At 37.2% G+C, this 25,614-nt stretch overlaps 1 protein-coding gene across 1 annotated transcript in view; it reads right to left on the bottom strand.

Moving 5' to 3' along the window:
* Positions 1–2,077: 2,077 nt before the first annotated feature.
* LOC145679555 (nose resistant to fluoxetine protein 6-like) overlaps positions 2,078–25,614 on the bottom strand; it is a 66,796-nt gene continuing 43,259 nt past the window's right edge. The window contains exons 8-10 of the mRNA XM_081750131.1: positions 15,515–15,657; positions 11,501–11,609; positions 2,078–2,460 (exon numbers count right to left, since the gene is read on the bottom strand). Coding sequence (XP_081606257.1) covers positions 2,432–2,460; positions 11,501–11,609; positions 15,515–15,657 — 281 coding nt within the window. The 3' untranslated portion in view covers positions 2,078–2,431. The remainder of the gene's footprint in view (positions 2,461–11,500; positions 11,610–15,514; positions 15,658–25,614) is intronic.

Raw genomic sequence — 25,614 nt, 5'->3', positions numbered from 1 at the left:
ACAAAGAAACGCGACTTTTGAAAGTTAAAATTAATTAACTTGAAGATAATAGTGAAAACAAAAACATTCGGGACATGTATAAATGCATCAACGAACGGCATATGTTAAGAAAGGCTATCAACTTCGTGCTTTTATATTAAAGAAACCTAAAGGAGCAGTTCGCACTGATACAGATAGCATCTTAAATAGATGGACAGATTTCTTTGACGATTTGCTTAACATATAGCCAAAAACTAATGGGCGTGGAGAAAGTGAAATGCATGCAGCATAACCGTATATTCCAGAACCTAGCCAGACAGAAATAGAAATCGCTATTTAAAAAAAATTAAACACACATCTCCGGGTGTAGACGAAATTCTGGTTGACTTAATTTTAGCTGGAGGGGAAAAATTGTAGAGCAAGATACACAAACTAATTCTCCTTATCTGGAACAATGAGGAATTACAACAAAAGTAAAGAGAATCAATCATTGTTCCAGTTCAGAAGAAAAGCAACAAAACAGATTTAATAATTATCGAGGCATTTTTCTTCTGTCAACATTCAATAAATCCTCTTAAACATTGTATTAGCAAGATTGACTCCATACGCAGATGAAATTATTGGAGATTATCAGCCCGGATTTAGGTAAAATCGATCAACTATCGAACAGATATTTACCATTCGACTAATACTTGAAAAGGAATGAGAGAATACAACATCCTGGCACATCAATTATTGAATTAGACTCTGGTAGGAGGGAAACATTGTACAACATGCTTACAGAATTTGCAATACCGAAAAAGGTAGATTAATTAAGATATGTTTAAATGAATCCCAAAGTAAGGTTCGAGTAGGGAAATTCTTGTTCATGAACTTTCACGTTGAGAATGACCTGAAACAAGGAGATGCGATGTCGTCATTATTATTTAACTTTGTTCTGGAGAACACTATAAGGAAAATCAAAAATAGCAATCAGGTTCTAGAGGTGAATTGTATTTGCCAGGTTATGGCGTATGCTGATGATGTAAATTTAATAGGGAATGATAGAATAATAGAAAGGAACGCAGAAATCTTAATTAACGCTTGCAGAGATATGGGCTTAAAAGTTAATGCAGAGAAAACTAAATTAACGAAGTTTGTGGGGATCGTAATACTTCATTTTATGGATGCGTTAAAATACCAACTTATATTTTCTTGCGACAAAGTGGATACTTTTAAATATCTAGGATCATTATTAACAGACCAAAATCATAATCACTAAAAGATTTGATGTCAACTGAAAGCGGGGATTTCGTGCTATTATTCAGTTAAAAATCTTTTGTTGTCGCTAATTCTGTTGAGGAGTTTGTAGCACAAAATATAAAACGATAATCATGCCTGTTGTGCTGTATGGTTGCGCAACATGGCCACTGACTCTGAGGGAAAATCGCAGACTGAAAGTATTTGAAAACAAGATTCTTAAACTAATATTCGAATTCCAAAAGGAACGGGAATGGGGAAAGGCGGGAACTTCATAAGGAGGAACTGCATAATTTTATACCGTATACCAAACATTGTTAGGGTCATCAAGTTTAGGAGGCTCAAATGGTCAGGTTATGTAGCCAGAATGGAAGAAATTAGAAACGCTTTCAAAGTCTTGACTGGAAGACCAATCGGAAAACGACCATTAGGAAGACCTATTCGCAGATGGGAGGACAATATTAAAATGGTTCTCGCAGAGATTGAAATATAAAGTAGAAGCTGGGTTCAGTTGGCTAAGGACAGAAATCAATGGAGAGCTTTTGTAAACGCGGCAATGAACCTTCTGCGTCCATTGGTGTGCTATATTAAGTTGTTGATACATTTAGCTTCCTTTTATTTGACAGAAATGTTATTACAGGAACTAAAAAGTTTTTCTATAGTAAAGAAGATTTCGATTCGAGGTTAGCTATTTACGTTAATACTAAAACAAATTTTGTGGTGATTTTGATATAAAATGGCGCCCATACTTTCTTTCAAAGTCTCTCTCTCTTTATATATATATTCCTGTTTGTATGGGCGCCCTTTTAGTAGACTTGTCCACCGCCCTCATTAGTATCCCAGCACGATCCTGGTTTGGCCCCACTCTGTGCCGTGATCTGAAACTCCGACAACTAGTAGTTACGATTCTCTGCGGTGGGGACGTTCTTATTTACATTGTGTCATATGGGCCTTTTTATCCCCAGCAGTTCAAATCGTGCTGTTAGAAAACGATTGTTGCATGTTCCCTCTGTTTGAAGAAATTTATTCACACTATCAATCCATCTATAGCTATTGATAAAGGTATACCTAAGAGCATAGGATATTCTATCATATATTTCGATAATAATTGTTTTTTTATAAAACAAGGAAATTTATTTATCATTGATACAAATGTTTGAAAATAAAAATTTTCGAAAGGAACTTCCATACACTCAGTTTCATCCTTAGGACATCAATCAACCCTAGTCTTCTTCACATTCCCTGAAATTGAAATATAAAAATAAATTAGCCAGTATTTTCCAAAGCAACGATTACAACTATTTGCTACACCCACGTTTCCTAATGATTCTCAGAATATTGTGGAGTCTCAGTGAGACGCAGCGAAATCAATGAACTGCTAGTCTATGAACCCTACGAACCTGTATAAAGCAAGCATTGTATTGAGTTTTCTACGTTTGTATGTTAGAATTTAAACGAAGTTTTATTGAACTTATGAAAACTGATCAGCAACTAAATTTCTAATATAAATGAAATCTTAAAATTAATGTTCCAGATTATAGGCTAAAGTGGAGGAACCACTTCGGAACGATTGGAGAAATGTGAACGTGAAAGGCAGCGAGAAAACCCCATCAACCAATATGAATTATGTCTATCAAAACTCATAAGACGTAATGTCGAGCCGGTGTTTCTTCTATCAAAGATGATCTCTGAAACACCTGCCCCTGTATTTCCGACAATGCACATACATGACATTGTCCTTCGAACTTCATGGGGCCTAATATTGAACCAGAGACTCTTATACCTGGCGTAAACTCTCTGACTCAACATGACTCTGAGAACAGACGTACATGAAGTTCATTAAAGCTCATGAGATATAAGATCGAACCAGAAACTCTTATATCTGAGATAAACTCTAACTCTGAGTCACCGTGACTCCGAGATCCCATGTATATAATGTTCATGAGAGATCATGAGGTCTAAGATCAAACAAGGGACCTTTACCTGATGTAAATTCCCTGAGTCACCATGACTCCGAGAATCCACGTACATGAAGTTCATAAGACATCATGAGGTCTAAGATCAAACAAGAGACCCTTATACCTGACCTAAACTCTGAGTCACTGTGACTCCGAGAATTTACGTACATGATGTTTATCAAAGCTCATGATACATGAGACCAAACCAGTCCCTTGTAAAAGAGATGAGCTCACTGAGCTACTGTGACACTAGCACAATAAATTTGTCCAGAAATAAAATGTGACTGTGAAATGAGATTTACAAGAAAACTAATTCAATGTTCGGAATTATTGCCTTCCAACAATGCTTGATTTCCTCTGTTGAACTTTCCTTTTTGTTTTAATATATTCTGTGTACCTTCGTACGAAATATTCATGGACACCAGTGAGGGAATGAGTCAGCTGATTACTTGGGTCAATTGGGTCTTAACTTTCGACCGGATGACCAAGGCTTAGGTGTTGCTTCTCACGGGTCAGATCCGATTTGACACGGTAACCCAGACGTATCCGCTGAACTGGTGACCCGGAAACTGACAAGATATGAGCTCTGCAGCATTATTTCAGAATTACATAGTGAATTATGTTGTCCACTACTCGAGTTTGGACATTCATTTGCTTGATTCCCGATGTTGCACTTGGTAATCAAAATACCATGTATTTTGTAATTTTTTTTAAGTATTACTCTTTAGATTACAGATTAACTATATAAAATCAACATATATTCCATGCCACTGAGATTAATCTTTCATTCTATATTTAAAATCAACATATATCTTTTTCTTCTTCTTCTTCACAACAGATTGTGCCCTTTTAAGCACCGTTGCCCAAAATAGCTACAAGACAAAATTGGAGGTAATTCACCGAATAGATATACAATATCGTTGTAATTGAATATATATTCAGGTAATTTTCGTATATACCTGGGGACAGGCAACCAATAAAGTTCGTATGGTTTTTGAGAATAGTTACTTTTGTCGCATTAGTATGGTCAAATTGATTCTGATGGTGTCATATTTTTACATTTCTTTCAAATCTTATTCAGTAGAAAGTTGTTCAGTGACGATTGACTATCGGTTTTGTAGGAAGCGCAATCTGTGGTTCAGCCGCTTTTCTTCCGGAGACGAGAGCCTTAAAGACAAGCCTCGTGTTGTCCATCTGTGCTCTACAAAGTCCAGCTGGAGGAAGAAATAAGGCAGAATCTTGGAATCCTGCCAGGATCTTGCCAGGATCTTGCGCACAGAGTATCTGACGGAACAATTCAATCACATTTTCATAACCTTGGGATGACATGGGAGCTAAGCAAGTGGGTTCCTCATGATCTGTCCGAGAGAAACAAGCTCCAACGGTTGATCATCTGCTTGCCATTCCTGTCGCGCCATAATAAAGCTTCGTTTCTGGGCCAAATCTTGACGTGTGACGAAAAATCGATCATGTATAATAACCGAAAGATGAAAACATCATTGGTCGAATTGTGGTTCGGTCTCATTGAGTGCTAAACCAGACATTTATCAAAAGCTGTGTGCTTGGTGGATCAACGCTGGCACAGTCCACTATGAATACCTAGCAAGCAGAAAAACCATAACAGCCGAGATCAACTCGTTTCAGCTACACTGCTCCAATCTCCGGACGTCACTCCATCAGTCTATTGCCTGTTTTTGACAATGGATAACTAACTACCTGCGGGAACAGTAGTTCCGAAAACGCGACGATGTTACAAAGGTTGCATCACAATTTTTGGACTCCAGAAAACAAAAGGATTTTTGTCGAAAAGGGAATGTATAAGCTTGTGTTTCGTTGGGAACACGTCATTGAAGCCAGTGGTGATTATTTCGAAGAATAAAATGGATGTTTAAGTTGTTTGTGGACCGGGGTTTAGAGTAACGAAAACCGCACGAACTTTCTTGATTACCTGTAATTTTATGTTTAATCGTCTTCCCTTACTGAAAAAAAAAAACAATATACTGGTTTTATGAACATAGATTATACAAAAAGTATTTAAGAAAACATTGTTTAGCCTTTTATATGCATAGCCGAGCGAAGTAGCTTAAGTGGTAGAGCGTTGGCTTCGTATTCGGGAGGTCGTGGGTTCGATTCCTCCTACCGACCACCCTGAATGGGGCTTTACAGGGTTTCCCTCAGTCCTAAACAGGCCCTGGCCGATACCTTCCCAAAAACCCTTTCCATTGTTGTTGTTAGATATTCAGTATAAAATGGCATCTGAGCTGTATCTGGTGATTGTTAAATTCATAAATTCATTCATAAATGAACGACAAGTTTTAAAGGTTGACTCGATTAAATTTTGATGATCTTACAAAAAACGTAAGATTTATATGATTTTGACAGATTTATACTCTGTTACATCTTATAGTTATCTTTCAGTGCAATGCTTTCACACATAACGACGTAAACAACAACCGTAGAAGAAAGTTATAGATTTATGGAGAAGAGAGAGAATGAGAGAAGATACAATGTTAGAATTAGTACATTAGCAGTCTCACACTTACTCCCTACATATTATATATGACGATGTTCCGTTGTCTCTTGGTCACACAGAGTCACTCTGGATCGTGAGTCAGTCTGAGATACTTCAGGTCGTAACCGATGTCCGATGATCGACCATAAGTCTGACTGCCTTCGAGTCTTTCGGGTCACGGATCATGAAGTTTGTGATCCGTCCCAACACTGAACACAGCCGCAGTGGAGAGTTATTACTAGACTTCGGATTTTTGCATATTTGCATGTTTTTTTCCTGACGTGATATTGATATGTCTTTACACAGAAATCCGTTTCAGGTGTTTTCGGGTAAAATAGCAGAGTTTTATAGTGCATATATTTGCATATTTCGGAGGTTAGTGCATGTTTATGTCGTTACTGCATATAAATGCATATCTAAAGGAACGGTCAAATTGATAATTTTTAACGTCCAACAACTTTCCTCATAAATGAAATTTCAAGTTTCTAATATAAATTAGACTCAAGGGCCCTTATGCAGAGTCGTTCTGATATATGATTAGCGTCATACTAAAGGCCTGACTACTGCAGGAAGCATATGTTAGTACAACTCTTTAGTATGGCACTAATCACGCGTCAGAACGACTCTGCATAAGGCCTAAGATCTTAAAATGGTTGATTGTTGTCGGTTTAGAATATCTTTCAAGATCGTGTGAATGGAGAATAACAAAAGGGTGAGCATTGATGCGTGACTGTCACCTTTTTGGACGAAGATATAAATAACAGTGTCAAATCACCTACAACAAAATTTAAACGTCATCATCCATCTCAGAAGTTAAAGTTGCTATTGTTGTGTGTGTGTGTGGATTTGAAATTGTGTGGTCTTATGGCAGTATAAGAATGCCGAAAGAAAAATCTGGGTCCATTTAGTTGTAGTGCGACATCTTCAAATTCGAATTTTAACTAGCTCAGAATTTTGTCCAATTTTTGTTCACCCACGAAAGAAATTTGTACCATTCAAATAAACGAGGGATTGCCATTTCAAAATTTGTCCTCATCGATCACCTGTAGTGCGGCATCTTAAAACTTGAATTTTAACTACCTCAGAATTTTGTCCAATTTTTTATCCATCCAAGAAAAATAATTGTACCATTCAAATAAACGAGGGAGGACCATTTCAAAATTTCGGCCACTTCAATCACCTGTAGTGAGACATCTTAAAATTCGAATTATTATTAGCTCAGAATTATGTCGAATTTTTAAACATTTTTGTACCACCAAGAATAAATTCTGCACCATTGAAATAAACCAGGACCGGTCATTTAAAATTTGGCCACTGAAATTACCTGTAGTGAGACATTTTCAAATTCGAATCTTGATGGTATCGATGGAATCTTGATGGTACAAAAATCTACAAAAAATAGGAAAAAGTCTAAACTAGTTAGAATTCGAATTTAAAGATCACACTACTGGTAATTGAAGTAGCCAAAGTTTTGAAATGGTCCTCTTTTGTTAATTTGAATGGTACTTTTTTTATGGTACAAAAATGTAAGGAAATTGGGCAAAATTCTGAGGTAATTAACATTAAAATTTGAAAATGTCGCACTACGGGTGATCGAAGTAGCTGAAATTTTGAAATGGCCCTCCCTCGTTTATTTCAATGGTACTATTTTTTTTTCTTGGGTGGACAAACATGGAAAAATTTCTGAGCTAGTTAAAGTTCAAATTTGAAAATGTCGCACTTCATGTGATCGAAGTATACAGGTATAACAATACACACTTCTTCTTCATATCTATTCAGTCTATCAATACAAAACTTTGTACATACATTTCTTATCCCCTATACTATTTTTCGAGATACATGTCGATTGTCTACTTTTACCGGGGCCACTCCAGAGGTCCAAAGTTGATGGGATGGATTTCTGGAGGGAATTTTCCTAACATTCTCTCACATGTTCAAATGCATTATGGGCCCCAATACATAACACCTCTGGAAAGCTTGTTTCATGCTGAAGAGAATGAACTATAAACCATGGTTTTCCAATGAACAGTGTTGATGCAATACCTATTTCACTGCGATTTTCTTTATACCAACAGTGTTAATGGGCCACAGGGACTTACTCCGTTGTCCATGGCACCTAATTTTTTGTGCATGAACATATCTTTATGTTTATAGAATAGACTAGGTTTGATTCGGATATCCGGATGGCACGTTCATGTCCGTTCCTTGTTAGCTAGTTAAAATTCAATTTTGAAGATGTCTCACTACAGGTGATCGAAACTTTTAAATGGCCTTCCTTTGTTAATTTAAATGGTACAATTGTTTTCTTGGGTGGACAAAATTTCTGAGCTAGTTAAAATTCAAATTTGATTATGTCGCAGTACCAGTGATCGAAATTTGTAAATGGCCCTCCTTTAATAATTTGAATGGTATATTTTTTTTTCTTGGGTGGACAAAAATTGACAAAAATTGAACAAAGGTGTCGCACTGCAACTAAATCGGCAGGAAAAATTTTCTAGAAGTTATCTTCTGAAGCAATGGATTGAAGTTGAGAAACGTTAACAATTCGAGATGAAAATATATTTTGTAAAGTGTATGCTAAACAAGTAATACTTTCTAAGTAAGAAGCTTTTCAAAAAGAACATTTCTATTTTGTTCGACAGCAAAACCACAAACTTCAGCAATACATTTTTTTTCTTTCTTTTTTCTTTCTTTTTCTTTTCTTTCTTTTTTTTGGCCTTCTTATATTTTCATAACAGTTTCAAGTCTACAACAGCCTAGATGTAGCTTTCTTTTTGCGTACTTGACAGAGTTCATCGCAAAGAAACCGTTGAAAAATATATTTCGAGAAGAAATGAACAACCTTTTTAAAAATGAGTTCTAATTATGAGAGTATTTAAATATAAGTTTATGTTGCTTTCATATACCTCTATCTCTCGAAACGTAAATTCTTTACTAAATCTTCAGTTATGTTTTCGATAACTTTACCTTCTTCCCATTTATTCTTTGCTTAAATCACTTTATTCCATTTAAAGTATCAATATTATACATTGTAAATTATTGCTGTTTAAGATGGATAATGTTGCGGTAGAAGAAAATTGAATACAAAAAGTAATTTCAAGTGGATTTATTTTCTTTTAAACAAGAACATAAGGGTTTTTAATATAGGCTTTTAATCAGGGTTGGCAAAAACCATGGTTTTTATTTTTAAAAAAACCCAAAAAACCAGGTTTTTTGGTTTAAACTCGTTTTTTTTTTTTTGGTTTAAATAATTTACTCTATGTATTTATATTAGATATGGACAGAAATTAGTTTTTTTCGCCTTGGTGTTATTATACAACAACAAGGTTATGCTGGAAGGGGTCACATAAGCTTAAAGCGGAATCCAAATCGCTTCTCGGTTTCATCCAAGAAAAATTGTCCATTTCGACACGAAACCGGGACTAATTGGTCACAAATGTGATTGCCGACTCACTCACGAAGGACTCCTGATAAAAATACGTTGTATTGACAGTAGCCATGTGTAGGGCCTAAAAATCCACATGCAACTCTAGTGAACGATCAGCAGAGATTTAGTGTGAGCGCGCGGTGCAGTATGGTGGATAATTTTGTGGTAGGACCTTATTTCTTACCTGTGTGGGAGTACGTATAATTTATTTTTACGTAATGTTCTCCCAAAATCGTTAGAACATGTAACCTTGAACATAAGACAGCCGATGTGATTACAGCATGACAGTCCACCAGCATATTTTGACAGATATATATGCAGACCTACTTAATTAAAACATTCCCAGATAGTTGGATTGGGAGAGATTGACCTGTGTTATGACCACCTCTTTCACCCTAACTCACGCCCCTTGATTTCTTATTTGGGGCGTTATGAAACGCGTTTTGTATGCAGCACTAGCCACAACAGCCGAAGAATTTGTTGCTCGAGTTAACATAGCTGCGGCAATCACTTCCGAAATTTCAGGTGTGTTTGACCGCACGCGGAAAAATTTGCTTCGGCAATGTCATCTTTGCAATGCGGTCAAAAGTTGACATTATCAGACTGTGAACTGTTATTCTTCACAGCTGTTTCGTGTACACATACCTTTGATAAAATACTCCAAGGAATATTACTCCAGTTTCTTTAGGAGTCACCATTGCACCGCCACTGCTCTACATCCGATTGTACATTAATGGAATCTACGACTAAAAATAATGGACATTCCCTTTTGCACGATTTCGATCCGACATTTTGTCTCGAGTATGGCTGCTGTTGCATTTTCTCGAAAATTTTCGGGTGGTCATAGCTCAGAGGCATTCCTGCACCCAGGTTGGTCTATACTTTTCGTTTTATCTCCGGTGTCAGGATTCACCTCCCGACGTTTAGTAGACCCTATATTAAGTTACACTATATATATATATATATATATATATATATATATATATATTCACGTTTGTATGGGCGCCCTTTTGGTAGACTTGTCCACCGCCCTCATTAGTGACCCAGCACGGCCCTGCATGAGTTTACTATAAATTTTCAAAATTATATAAATAATAGCTTAAATTATTTTTGTCATTCAAAAACCTGGGGGGCCTGGTAATATTTCATGATCCATAGTTTAATTCAATGTCAGCTTATTGTACTTCTTGAATATAAGTACAAATGATGCATCTAAACTTCTGTAGTTTTCTCTTACTACTGGGATTCGGTAACTTGCTAGTATTCATGTGTTTCTGTTTCTTGTAACATACACAGAGAAATTAACATCTTAGTATAGTATATATTTTAATATCATTAACTATTTCTCAGAAAAAAAAACAGACTATTTTCAAGTTGCGAAACAGAATATATGTATAAGGTTATAAACCCATCTACCGGCCAACTTTTCAACTAATTCGCGTGTACCGTAATCCGTACTTCGGAACTTACACAGGTAGTTACTAGGAGAGACCTGCACGGGCCGAATTTTTCGGCCCAAGCCCAATCCAGCCCGAACGTACCTAGGTCCGGCCCAGCCCGGAAAGTTTTGGAGATTTTCGGCCCGGGTCCGGCCCGGCCCGATAAGTTTTTCAAAATTCTAGGCCCAAGTCCGGGCCAGGCCCAATAAATTTTAAAAATTTTGGCCCGACCACGGCCCGATATTTTAAAAAATTAGCTCGAGCCCGAATCTTTCTCAAAATTTAGTACTAAATTTGACCTAACCCTCGGAAACATTTTCTAAACTCTGGTTCACAACCTGACGCTTGCCTCCTGAATGGTACCATTACCCCCTAGAACTTTTCCTGTCATCGAGAGAACAAAAACTCCATTCCCTGTAACAAAAATCTAACTAATTAATTTTTAGCATAAAGTGAAGATCGCAATATTGTTTAGCGACCGGCAAAACATTCCCACCCGTTCTTTTTATATTTTGAGTTCAGTGAAGGTCAAGGTCAGAGCTCAATTTACCGCATAATGCCTGCAATCCTCTATAGTGAAAGTGGAGCCGCTAAGCAACACAAACTATTGCATTCTTTGTAACATTTTTCACGGACACACTTCTTCAACGTTTGGCTTTATTCCAATTATCGTTTAACGAAAGTCAATAATTATTAAAGCCCAAGCCCGGCCCGGCCCAAAGAAATAACAGAGTCGGCCCGCGGGCTGGGCCGGGCCCGGCCCGTTCAGGTCTCTAGTTACTAGTAATTTATAATACTCGTTAGTTTGCTCGAGACTCGAAAAGATTATTCCATCATTATTTTTTCATGTTACTGTATGAAAGATTTTGCAGTTAGTAATTTTTTAAATTTTATTTTATAGGTATATAGCTTAACATATCACCAATGTAAAGAGTTTTCTTTTTACCTTTGCTAGTTATAATTTGTGACATTTGAATGAAAGGAGCTTCAACAGTGAGATGCAAAATCGTCGCTCCAACGACTGTACGAAGAACATCAAGTATCACCAGCTCTATCTACGAGAAACGACAAGAATATTTATTCAAATACATACATACATCAATATTAAATATGGAAAATCAATACTTTTTAGTTCATTTATTGAAACAAATATGAAATCATTGCTACTACAAAATTTAAAGAAATGTTCGAGAAGTGTGTGTGTGTGTGTGTATTTGTTTTAACAAAACAAAATGCAAAATATGTAACAGTGAGTTTTATGGGGATGAATGGTTTGGTGAAGGGGCTAGGCAGAAGGAAGAAAAGAAAAAGGAGTACACTGACGAATCAGTTTTTTAACAAACAAAATAATTTATTGCAGAAAATGAATAAAAACTTGTCATTTTTTCCCTTGATTATAAACTGTAGAAATATGCTCAAATTAGATGTAATTAAAATATTGAAATTTCTTTTGCTGAGAAGTAAAGTAAAAGTAATAGTTTTAGTTTCAAAAACAAAATAAACAACGAACTGTAAAATACAACTATTTTACTATTTTATCCATAAAAAATACACAATAACTAAATATAAAATGAATACATTTATCACCACTGTGTAGCACCCAACATGACAAACATTGTAAGCATTTTTTTTTTATGTCAGTACAGTACTGGATCGTTTAAAAATTACTGTATTAAAATACAAGTAAGACATTGAAAATACAATACAAGACATTGAAAACTAGTAAAAAGCGCTCTCCGAGTTTGTTGAATACTTTATTATATGACTTCAACTAAAATAGTGAGGCTCAAATTCGATTCTGGACAGAATATGTCAGATATTGGCCCTGATTTAAAAAATTAGAAATGCGCTGATCATGAAGAAAAGTATCTACCTTCTAATGATTATCGTTAACAATTGATCACAGATGTTACCCTGAACTGAAAGTTCTACAAATATTAACGAAAATTTACATTGGTCAGGATTCGAATTTTATCGATATACTGTAAAAAAAAAATAATTTATCCCTCCACTCCAATTTCAAAATTTTGGAACTTTATATGAAACTTTTGGGATAATAGGATAATGTAGTTCGTGTTACACATGAAGCAGTAAGTCCACGTTTCATATAGTCTCGGTGCCAGTAAATTCGAAAAATTTGAAACATGTCATACTTCTCCAGTAGAAAGCTCTGATTTTGATCAAATTTGGCAGCTAAATACGACACATGAAATAAACGAATACGTGTTGTTTATTTACTGCGGAAAAACGATTTTAAGGGGCAAAAGACCAAACTCAAAAATTTGAAAATTGATGCCGGAAATCCAAGAAGAAGTAGACCAAAGGAATGAAATTGTGCACAAATATTGTAGAAGTAAAATGAGAGAATATGTTTCGTATTTTCCTGAAATAACGGTTGGGTGGGTACAAACCATTCTAAACCTTTGATCATAAAATATCTAAAGTGCTAATAGCAGTATATCAGAAGTGTTAAAGGACATAAACAATTGCATCAAAACTTTGTGTAAGGACAATGCGCAAAAAATAAACGAATGTGTCTTTTATTTTCTGCAGAGAAACGGTTTTAGGGGGCAAAAGAATTCACCCAAAATTTCGAAAGTTGACGCCCGAGAGGCAAGAAGAAGTTTACCGAACTGAATGAAATTGTGCACAGATATTGTAGACTTAAAACGAGAAATACGTGTTACGTATTTTTCTGGAAAAAAAGTGGATGGGACACAGCCCCTTCCAAATCTTTGATTACGAAATATCTAAAGTGCGAATAAGTATACATCAGAAGTGCCTAAAGGATATGGAGAATTGCAACGAAACTTTGTTTAGGGACAATACGCAAAAAAAAAAAAAATCACGTATTTTGCCAAAAAACAGTGGTGGGGCCAAAGCAACTCCGAAAAAAGTAAATATTACCGCAGAAGTGCAGGAAGAAGTGGACCGAAGCGAATGAAGTTGTGTGTAGATATTGTATATGTAAAATAAGGCAATTCGTGTTTGCCAAGTGTTTCTAACCGATTTGCTTCAAATTTGGCATTTCCACAGTAAACAGAAAATAAATCGACACTTGTTTTTGTTTATGCAGAAAAATTTTGTAAGGGTTACAGGCGCCCTCGAAATACTATGAAATACGCTATAGGTAGGAAACAACTAGCGTGAAAATAGAGAACTTTTGGATAGATGACCTAAAAGTAGAAATCAATACAGTGAATTTCGAGTGTGTGTCGCGCTTCTACCCTCAAAAGTTCAAGTTCAGACTGGACATTGCGCACTATAGCTACTGGCGACACACGTACTGCTTTATTTTACACGTCTACAATATCTGTGCACAATTTCATTCACTTCGGCTTATTTCTTCTTGCCTTTCGGGCGTAGACTTTCAAAATTTTGGGTGAGGGCTTTTACCCCATAAAACCGTTTTTCTGCAGAAAATGAAAACACGTATTCGTTTATTTCATATATGGTACCTACCTGTCGAAAATCGGAGTGTTAACAAAATCGGAGTGTTACACTTACGAAGTGTTACATGTAAGTTTATTAAATTCTAAATCAGCCAGTCAACTTCCGGCTAAAATACTCAGATAAGGAAAACATCCCAACAAGTATTTCTAATTAGGGAGCTATCTAATTGCTCCTTATTTTGCAGTGTGGCCGAAATAGCTATCTTTTCTTAACGTTGGCCTTTCCCCTGGCCATGCAAAGGTTCTTGAGACCAATGCTAGTCCGTTTCAATACATGCCATATCTCTCCTACTTCATTTTATTTTCTGCAATAGAATTGTTAAATTTATGGCATTTATATACAGTTTTTCAGACATATTGCATTGGAATTTCTGTCCTGCATTATCTAGGTTTACTATAACTAACAGTGGAAGAACTGATTTAACACTACAAAGTATCGCTTGTCAATTCAATACGTCTATTTATAATATTCGTAATAGCAACAGGGTTCCCACAGACCTTGAAAATCAGGGAATATCAGCGAAATTGATTTTCGTCAGAGGAAATCAGGAAAATTATCGAAAAGTTCGTTAATATCAAGAATATTATTGTAAAATTTTATAATGTCAAGGAAAGGAGGTAGTCATTCTCGGTAATAAGGGCAACTTTGAAGAAATAAGAATATTTGGAATTTAGTGATCTTGCAACACAACAATATAGAATAATTGGTTACAAGAGTATCAAGGTATGTTGTGCTATAATTTCTGGTTAGTTTCTTAACTCTGAAATTAGTTGAATTCCATTACTCTGAATCCCTTAATGTAGATAGAGTGACCGCATGTGAACCGAGATAGCCTACAATATACATATTGTTAACCAACTTCAAAAAAGAAAGTAGGTTCTCAATTTGACCCGTTTATATATATATATTTCAGCTACTGTCCAGCTCAAACCTCTTGACGCTTGGCGAAAGCCAATTAAATGGCGCGTAAGAGCGACGTTGTCGGATTTAATTTCCCTTCGTGTAGAAGTATAACGCAAAACGTTTCTTTCGTGAAACATGGATGGGAGAACAAAGTAAACACTTCAAACCATGAAGGTGAAATAATAAACGCTGGTTTAGATTGACTTGTATATGAAGAAACAATCGTACAACAAAATAGTGAATCACTGTACGTAGAATAATGCTTTTCTCTCCTAATTATTTAGAAACTATTTCTCTTTTCCTAATTATGCACTAACATTCTATTAACAAAGACATTTTTGAGTATGAATAATATTTTTCTCAACCATCGGGTATTAGGCAACCTCGCATAATTTTCATTAGGTATTGTGAAAAGAAAAAAGGTTTGAGCCAGACAGTAGTACCTTTAAATTCTATACTTAACAATCCAAAGCAAGTAACGAATCAAGAAGTTCAAATATAAAATGCTACAAACTCAGAAATTTGTTTTCTAATGACTAGTTTTTCTCTTTAACTGTTAACATTTTATCTTTTATAATGACTATATTTCTCCCTGATTACTTACCAGATTGCCAAAGGAATAATGATATGGAAAACGAAACCACTGCACTCTTTGAACCAAGACCAAAAAACTGACCAGAAAGAAGCAATACGACAAACGACTCAAAGATGTCAGTACTGGTAGTGAAAGTAAACTATTCAGCCAACCTGTAGATTTAGAAACATGTATAAATTAAATAGGAATGCCTGCACCATCTTTGTTTTAGCACATTGATTTATACAGGAAATTATTTTCTGTTTCCTTTGAAATTAACTGGAATTTTAATAGTTTGATTTTATAGATGTCTTCTTAAAATCTATTTAAATGTTTTTTTTTATTTTGTGAAAATTATATTTTCTTATACACATTCTGTCCAGCAGAAAAGATGGCTGTTTTGTCACTTTTGCCACGGAACCACTAGTGACATCTATAGAGATCTATATGTACTATATACTGACACATTTCGCCTATCTTCCGTCAAAGTAACAAAATAGGTTGATGCTTACAGATTCACAAACGCCCGCGGGAATTTTTCTACAGGAGAGAGAAAAGACAGACACAAGCGAAGTAAATGAAAGGTGTCAGATAAAGAACGCATGTTTTGAAGTGCCCGCCATTTGCGTTGTAGTAAGATGGCAGCACTGAACGTTACACGATTTTCACTTGTTGTCTTTGTGGTTAGTAGACACGGAGCGACGAATAGCGTATGATGACTCTGTGCAAGTAGTTTTCACTATGACAAGACGTTGTTCTGTCTTGAAACTCCATTCCTACCTATCCAGAAAATAGATTACGATCATGCGCTATTCAGTGCTCCATTATTACTAATCACAAAGGCAACAGATTAGTAATCGTTGCATAACAAATCGTAATGGTTTGCCTTTAGTAATTACAAATCGTGTAATGTTCAGTGCTGCCAACTTACTACAACATAAACGGCGAGAATTTCAAAAGTTGCGTTCTTAATGGGATACCCTTTATATATTAAGTACTGTCTGTAGTGGATACGTAAGCAAATTTTATGTTTCGACATGTATTTCGAATAGCGAATCCTTTTCGAAATTCCAGGGGGTAATTGCCCCTTTTATCCTCCGCTGTGGGTGCTCATGTACGGATCTTGCGACTAACAGTGCCTGCTGAACGTCGATCAGAAAGGGGGTAATGGAGCAACGTGCCAACATTAAATTTTGTTTTAAATTGGGTAAAAGTACAACAGAGACGTTTGAAATGATACAAAAGGTAGTGAGGCGTTGAGCCGTAAAAACTAGGGATGGCCACAAAGTTCCGGTTCCGGCGGAACCGGTTCCGCAAGGAACCGGTTCTCTGAGATCCGGTTTTTATAACCGGTTCCGGACCTGAATCCGAAAACCCGGTTCCAGAACCGGATCTTAGGAACCGGTTCCAGAACTGAATCCGAAAACCCGGTTCCAGAACCGGATCTTAAGAACCGGTTCCAGATCTGGATCTGAAAACCCGGTTCCAGAACCGGATCTTAGGAACCGGTTCCAGATCTGGATCTGAAAACCCGGTTCCAGAACCGGATCTTAGGAACCGGTTCCAGACCTGGATCTGAAAGCCCTCAAAGATCTGTAAAGGAAACACAAAGTTCACCTTCAAAAATAATGCAAAGAGGACCATGCACTTGTGCCTTCCCCGCCCAGACCCGCTTGTGCCCCCAGAAAAAAAAATTTGGTCCACCAGTAGGTGTTTAGCCAAATCAGTTGGCCAGTTTGCCTGTTTAGCCAATGAGTTTGCCAGTTACCCACTTTATTTAGCCAAATGAGACAAGCTGCCGCCGCCTGGGCGCCTGCCTGTCGCTTCCACCATTTCATCTAGCATACTGTTCACAGCTTGCCAGCAGCTCTCGTTTTGCGTAGGGATGGTAACAAAGTTTCGGTTCCAGCGGAACCGTTTCCGCCAGGAACCGGTTCTGTTTTCAGAACCGGTTCCAGACCTGGATCCGAAGAACCGGTTCTAGACCTGGATCCGAAGAACCGGTTCTAGACCTGGATCCGAAGAACCGGTTCCAGGCCTGGATCCGAAAAACCGGTTCCGGAACCGGATCTTCAAGAACCGGATCCGTTCAGACCCGAAAACCGGTTCCACCAGGAACCGGTTCTGGCCATCTCTAGTAAAAACGTGTTTACGTGGTATGCAAAATTTCGTGATGGTCGGGGCAGAATTGAAGACGATCCATTACCACGATCAGCAGTGAGTATGCGTACTGACGAAAATATCTAAATAGTTGTGAAGATTGTACGCAAGGTTCGTTGTGCATCTGCAGAGCTTAACGACACTCTCATTCGAATTTAAAAAGTCCATTGCCAATCTCACTGTAACAGAAAATTTTGGACAAATGAAAGATCTAGGCGCGGTTTGTGCCACAGATACGCAGTGACGAGGAGGAACCTTGCATTACAGGGACATAAACCAAGCAGCTGCTGTGCATCCAGAATTTATGTCAAACATTGGAACAAGTGATGAAACATTGTGCTTTCTGTATGAACCTCTTACAAAGAAGGGTTATAGCTCGAAATGAAAGGGTCAAGACTCTCCAAGCAACAGGATTCGTACACATCGACCGTCCCTGCTGGCGCTTAGTAACTTTGAGGGAAGGGCACAGTGGATCACTGGTAGAGCCCTTACCTCTTGTTGGATCCCCGGCCAAGTAAGTTTGTGGTGGACAACATCTTGTCCGTGGGTTTTCTCCCGTTTCCTCCCACTTCCTCATTCCACCAATTCTTCCATCATCATTCGCTTGCTTTAATCATAGTTTCGCAAAGAATACAATCGTGGAATATTAAACTGACAGATTTGTAACTTTGAGGGAAGATAGTCGAAATGTGTCGCTACGTAGTATTTATACTTTTAAGTAAATGCCACTAATAATTCTATGGCAATAAAGAAACAAATCACCTTTCCTACTGGACAGACTGCGTACGTAACTCTTTAATATTTACTAATCAAATTAATCCTAAGCAAGGGTACACCCACTCTGGGGGACCACCGCACCGCCATCCGAACTTTGGACCCCTTCAACAAAAATATTTACATGTTCGCCTTGTCCTTAACAATATTAAATTATATATATATATATATATATATATATATATATATATATATACAGGGTGCGGCACGTAAAACCGGCCCGTCGTAATATTCTGGTATATTGTGTTTTTGAGACGACAGTGAACAGTGACGTGCATATGGGAATCCTGGAGGAATTTTATACACACTTGACCGAAGAGGAGCGTCAGTTATGTTACTTTCAGCAGAACGGTGCAACATGCCACACATCAGCTGCATCATTGTCCCTTGTGCATGAGATGTTTACACCAGAGAGGACAATCAGCAAAGGCTTGTGGCCTCCTCGGTCACCAGACTTATCCACGTGTGACTTTTACTTATGGGGACTGTTAAAGGGAAGAGTATACGAAACAAATCCACACACAATTGAAGAACTCAAGACCAGGATCCAGGATGTCACCAATAGCATTACAACACAAGAACTGACAAGGGTATATATGAATCTCCTCAATCGTGCTCACATGTGTGTTGAAGTGGGCGGAGGATACTTTTAGCACCTGCTGTGAAGGTGAGTAGTCATATTCAATACATTACATTTCATTATATGTGTTCACTTTACGGGCCGGTTTTACGTGCCGCATCCTGTATATATATATTTATATATATAATTTTATTTTGGAAACGCAAAGAGCATTTAACTAGACTAGGAGAAATCAGTAAAATCACCTAAAATTCATTTCATTCTAAAGAAAGCATAAAATAATTCTTATATAAATCAATGGACTAAAAAAAGTACAAAAGATGGCGTAGATTGTCAAGAACGTTAAAAATTAATCCAAAAAAAAATTGTTTTTATGGTTCGTTCAGTGCATAACGGAATCAAGTCTTCTTTTCCTCATTTTATCTCTAAGATCTCTATCTAAAGATTCTTTCATAGCTTTAAAGATTCAGGTCCAGATATCGTAAATGATTCTATAATGTAGGAAACAATGCTTACTTTTCCATGTATATGTAAATGCACCGTACAAAATTCGAGTCCCTTTCACTTTCAACTTTGATAATTGGATTTGATTCCCTTGTGTTCTGAACGCCCCATATGTAAATTCTAGCAAAAGTATCCACTCGCTGATTTGTTTCATATACAATTATGCTAATTTCCAGCATATTATCCATATGATTGTTACTGATTGTAATAGAGTAATAAGATCAAAGATAGACCTTGTCCCGCGGACGATGAATCCATACATAAAGCCATTAGGTTTATTAGATATTTCTTATTATGGCGATAAAGGTTGAAACCAAAAATTGGGTTCATTTCAATCGCTGCCGGATTGAATATAGAGTTAAGGGAAAAGGCAGAATCCACTCTTAAGATGCTAAATCGATTGCCAAAAAAAAAAAAAATCCATATTTCTTGTGGCTTTTGCTCCATGAAAATTAGATTTGAAACGTCGAAAGTATTAGTAAATTTCAAAAATTTCCTGCTTCTATAAAGCGCTGAGGGTAGCAATGGTTTATGTACTTTTGAAACACCGTATCATTGCAGAAAACTATATGTCGCTATATCTTACCCCTTCTGTTCTGAGCTCCTTCGTGGCTAAGCGGTTAGCGTACGCGCCTTTGGCGTGGGAGACCCGGGTTCGATTCCCGGCGGGAGCTCATGTGGTTCGGATTCCACGTTAATCAGTAGGTCCACGTCTCATATAGCCTCGCTGCTGAACGGGACGTTAAACTAAAAAGTCAGTCAGTCAGTCAGCCCTTCTGTTCTATAGTAATAAATGTTGAAACCGAAAAACGTTAATTTGAACCTCTTCTGGTACCCTCTTTGAGTTAACGGTGAATGTGGAAGCTTATTTTTAGGACGCTAAGTCGATTGCAAAAAACCGCATTTCGATAATTCTTACCGTTTTTCTCTTCTGAAATAAGTATTGACACCGGAAGTAATAGTAATTCTAACCACTACCGGTTTCGGTAGGGTGTTGTGGGTTCTGATAATATGTTCCCTTGAGACCGTTTGATCGATTGCATAAAACCGCTTGTCGCTATGTAATATTTTTGTTTTGTAGCGATAAACGTTGAAACCGGAATTTTTTAATTTGAAACACTTCTGGTTTGAATAGAGGTTTAACGGAGAAGATAGAATCTATTTTTGGGAAGCTGAATCGGTTTGCAAAGAAAAAAAAACAGCATCTTCATATATTTGACAGTTTCTGCTCTGTGGAAATCATTCAGTATTGAAACAAAAAAGTAGTACTAAATTTCAACTGCTTCCGGTTTTGGTAGAGTGATGCGGATAGTAATGGCATATTTGCCTTGAGACACTGAATCGTTTACAAAAAGAAAATGCTTTTCGCTGTTACCGTTTTTGTTCTATGGCAACAAACGTTGAAACTGGAAATGACTAATTAAACCACTTGTCGTTTGCATAGAGGGATATTTTTGGGACGCTGAGTCGGTTTCTAAAATCCGCTTCTCGATATCTCTTACTGTCTTTCTCCACTGAAATAAGTATTGAAACCGGAAGTAATGGTAATTACAACCACTTCCGGTGATAATATGTTCCCATGGGACGTTGAATCGATTCTTAAAACCGCTTATTGCTATCTAATACCATTTTTGTTTTATTGTGATAAGGGTTAAAACTCGAAATGGTTAGTTTGAACCACTTCCGGTTTAAATATGGGGTTAACAGGGAAGATACAATCTATTCTTGGGACTCTAAATCCGCTTCTCAATATCTCTTACCGTATATGCTCTGATACTTGTCGACAGATAGATGGGCGGACGAAACCTTTCTATCCAACAATACCGTGGTTTTAGAGGTCTGCACGGGCTCGGGCTGAGCCCACGGATTTAAGCCCGACCCGACCTGCAGGCCGGACTCGGCCCTACAAAGCATATATCACTTCGGGCCCGGGCCGGACTCGGGCTGTAAACTTTTAAATATACAGCCATATTTATCGGGCCTTTTCGGGCCTAACTTTGGAAATATACTGTACAACGATGTTAATTGGACGGTTCTTTCTATAGACTTTTTAAGACACAACTGCAAAGTTAAATCTCTAATTGCTGTAAATAAAAATACAATTTTGCGTTAATTATTGTTTCTGTAATTCGGGCTTATTTCGGGCTCATTTGAGTATCTCATGAGCTCAGGCCGGGCTCGGGCCTAAACATATTTTGGACTTGCGTCGGGCTTCAAATTATACGTAAATTCACGAGCCGGGCCGGACTCGGGCTAGAAATTTCGGCCCGTGCAGACCTCTACATGGTTTGAAGGTTTAAAAGGGGATTCGTAACTTTAAGGCGATTGGGAACCTGGGCTACATAAATCATTAATAATTAATATGTTTCTCTGGTCGTGTTTTCTAGTGTGAAAGGAAATAAGCAAGTGAGTTTCACTTCACACTGTGAAACTACCCGCAGACTTACAAACTACCGGAATCTAATATTGACACTGTAAATAATAGGCAAAGTTTCAATAGGCGGATAAAAGTAATCAAACTTACGTTTGCCACATTTAATCCATAAGAATAAATAAGAAAGAAACGGAACGTGTCTATGTCATAGGTTCTTTATGAGGATCCAATGTATCATAGAAACCGGAAATTTAAAAGTGATAGATTTAACACTACTCTCAGGACGTTGAATCTACATAAAGGTAAAACTTGGCACAATTACTTACCATTCTTAACACATTATATAGGAACTCAATAAGAAAAGCGTAAATTTTGGTTTTAGGTTCTATTTGAAATTAGCATTCCTTTCAGCAGCGAGGCTATATGAGACATAGACTGACAGCTTAAGATAGGATCCGTACCAGATGATCTCGCGCCGAAAATCGAACTCGGATCTCCCGCGCCATGAAAGCAGAAGTGCTTTTCGCTGTCAATAGAGGGACAAGGACAGAGAAACAAACTACTCTTGAGACGTTAAATTCACATTTTAGGAGGAAGCGGCAAAAATCATTTCTCACTGCTTTATCGTTTGTTTTTTTTTATCTAAAGTATAATTATCCAATATAGAAGCCGGAAGTGGATAAATGTATCACTTCCGGTTTTATTTAAACAAATGGTATGGTCAAGTGCATAAAACATGAATGAGTTTGATCTGTATGACGTGATATTTTCCCAATTATTATTGAAATCGGATCAACCACTTCCGGTTTTAGTAGAGAGATTTGAGAGAATATTGATATATTCTTAGAACATTTAATTAAGCGCAGAAAACTGTTTCTCCCTTCTATTACCATTTCTACCCTATAACTATTAATATTAAAACCGGAAGTGGTTCATTTGTGCCACTTTCAGTATGAATAGATGGGTTAGGAGAGAACATATTACCTACTTTTACACTGCACTAATTTAATTGAAAAAACGCTACCTGCTGTCTCTTATCGTTCTGCACTAAGTAAATCAATACTGAAACCAGAAGTTGTAGTAAATTTCTATCACCTTCAATTTTAACAGAGAGTTAAAATGAAGATTAAATGTATTTCTTAGACTCTTAAACGATTCCAGGAAACCACTTCTCCCTATTTATTACGGTACCAATTTTGGTCTACACTAAACAAGTTGAAACCGGAAATTGTTCATTTCTATCAATTCAGGCGGAATGGATTATTTCCATCAACAAACTCGTATCCTAACGTTGATAGTCCATGGCTCAGTGGTAGAGCGTTCACCTCTGGTGCTAGGGGTCGCGGGTCCGATCCCAGCCCCCGCCATGTGAATTTTGTGGTGGACAAACACCGTGTGCGTGGGTTTTCTCGGGGTTCTCCCGTTTCCTCCCACTTTCTTCATTCCACCATTTCATTCATTACTCATCATCACCGTCTCCTTTAGCCTAACCGGCACAACCGTGGGACGTAAAACTCAAAGATTTCATTTTTCATTTGATAGTCCATATCCTCACTATAACAGAGCTCTATATCCATCAAAGTAGCTCTTGAAATTTTGTGTGTCCCGAACGGACAAATGGACAGACATGACATGATTTTGCGTCCCGAATGAACATATATGGTTTTCCCTCTCCGACGGACAATTCGGACATACATAGTTTTGCCTCCCGATCGGACAAACGGACAGACATGGTTTCGCTTCCCGAACAGACAGAGAGGGTAAATATACACAGGAGTTATTGGTTCGTAAACCAAAGTCTTTGAAAAATAGTATCTTTATATCTCTTATCGCAATTGCTCTATGGGAAAATAAAATTGAATCTAGAGCTAATGGATATCTACTACTTCCGGTTTCAATCTAAAAATAATGGCCGAGATGGAATCTGCTTCCCAGATACTGAATCCCTATCATACTCGATAAGTTTCACCTTTATTGGCCTGTTGTTCGTCACTAATCAGACGGATTGACTGACTTTTAAATCATTCTTTCAAAATCCCCATACTTATACAATGCATAACATAATATGAACGTGTAAAAATCAAAATAAATATCCAAGAGTTGTATACGAAATCTTGATATAACGGAGAATCAAGAAGACCAGACATTGCTTGATTTTATGGCAATGTTAGTCTACCTATAAGAAAAAATTCCACCGCTTCTTCTATTGTAAGCTTCCGCAATCTATCGGGATTTCGAGGAACTAACTGCTGTTGGTTTCGTTTTCTAGTACTTACGTTGCTACAAAAGTTCTGAGAAAAACTAGGAATTCATAGGGTAAAAAGAGTAGAAATAATGAGAATGAAAAGACTTAAAGGAATTGTATCTAACGAGAGCGTCTCTATTCACGACCCCAGTACTATAAATAACGGAGATAAGGAAGGAGTGAGTACATGTAAAACAGTATCGTGCCGTGAGTGGGGCGAACGGGGCGACGGCCCCGGGCGCCGAAGTAAGGGAGCGTAAAATTCGAGAGAAAGAAAAGATAAAAGGAGGAAAAAAGTAATAAAAAGTGCTCAAAATCAAGGAAAAGCAGGGTTTATTTTTGAGAATTTTCTTGGTTTCGGACCAACCATGGTGGCACTTCGCGGCTGGTCTGTCGACCTCTCATATGTACGGGGGTGCCGTCATATACGCTCGTCCTGGGCGCTGATTTTCCACGGCACATCACTGATGTGAAATTCAAAGATACTGACAATATTTCTGACCTCTTATAGGTGTAAGTAATGCAACAAATAACAGTAGCTATATAATTAATTATTTAATTTGTCTTGATTTTGAGTTTAGCACCCCTTTCAACAACAAGACTATACGAGACGTGGTCCTACAGTTTAACGTGAAATCTGAACCACATGAGCTCCCACCGGAAGCTGGGAACTCGGTTCTCTCACGCCAACGACGCGAATGCCAACCGATTAGCCACGAATAGAGAGATCTATAATTAATTATATATTAGACAAGAGTATTCCATTGAAATTTAACTCTTGTAGAAAATAAACCCTTTTATTTTTTAACAAGAAAATAATATCCTTAATAACAAAAAAAAACTGAATATTACATAGATAGTGTAAACAGTTTATAGTTAGATAGTATTGCATAAATAAACTAAATTGTTAAAATTCGCTATGATTTAATCATGTAATGAGATGCAACAAACCTCAATTATCCCTAATTATCTATACCTAACCTGTTTATTTTTAGGAAGGAATTAAATATTGAAATACATTGTAAATTCCTATTATCTTAAATTATATAAGAGACAGGGCATGATTATACGAGGTCTGTTTAAATAAAGATCGAGCTTTTGCTATAAAATCTGTATTGCTCATATTACAACATTTTAAGCACTGCCTCCTGCAAAGTGGTTCCCTCTACTGGCAATACACCGTTTCTAATGTTTTTTCCTTTTTTTGGAAAACCTTCTAGAAAGTAGGCCTACTTTCTGGGATGGCGCGCAGGTCTCTTGTCACATTGTGCTAAATCTCCTCTGTGTTTTGGAAACAACGTCCTTTCGAAGTTTTTTTTTAAGTTTAGGAAACAGAAAAAAGTCTGCTGGGGCTAGATGTGGAGAGTAGGGTGGATGGGATACAACGTGAATTCGATGTTTTCCAGAGAACTGTGGCTACGGAGCGGCGCGTAAGTCGGCTCATTGGTATAGTGCACCCAAGTCTGGTTTACCCACAATTCAGACCACTTCCT

The sequence above is a fragment of the Thermobia domestica genome, chromosome 2 (assembly GCF_964235325.1).
Source record: "Thermobia domestica chromosome 2, izTheDome1.hap1.1, whole genome shotgun sequence".
In the NCBI taxonomy this organism is placed as follows: domain Eukaryota; kingdom Metazoa; phylum Arthropoda; class Insecta; order Zygentoma; family Lepismatidae; genus Thermobia; species Thermobia domestica.
This window is presented reverse-complemented; position numbering and strand designations above follow the sequence as displayed.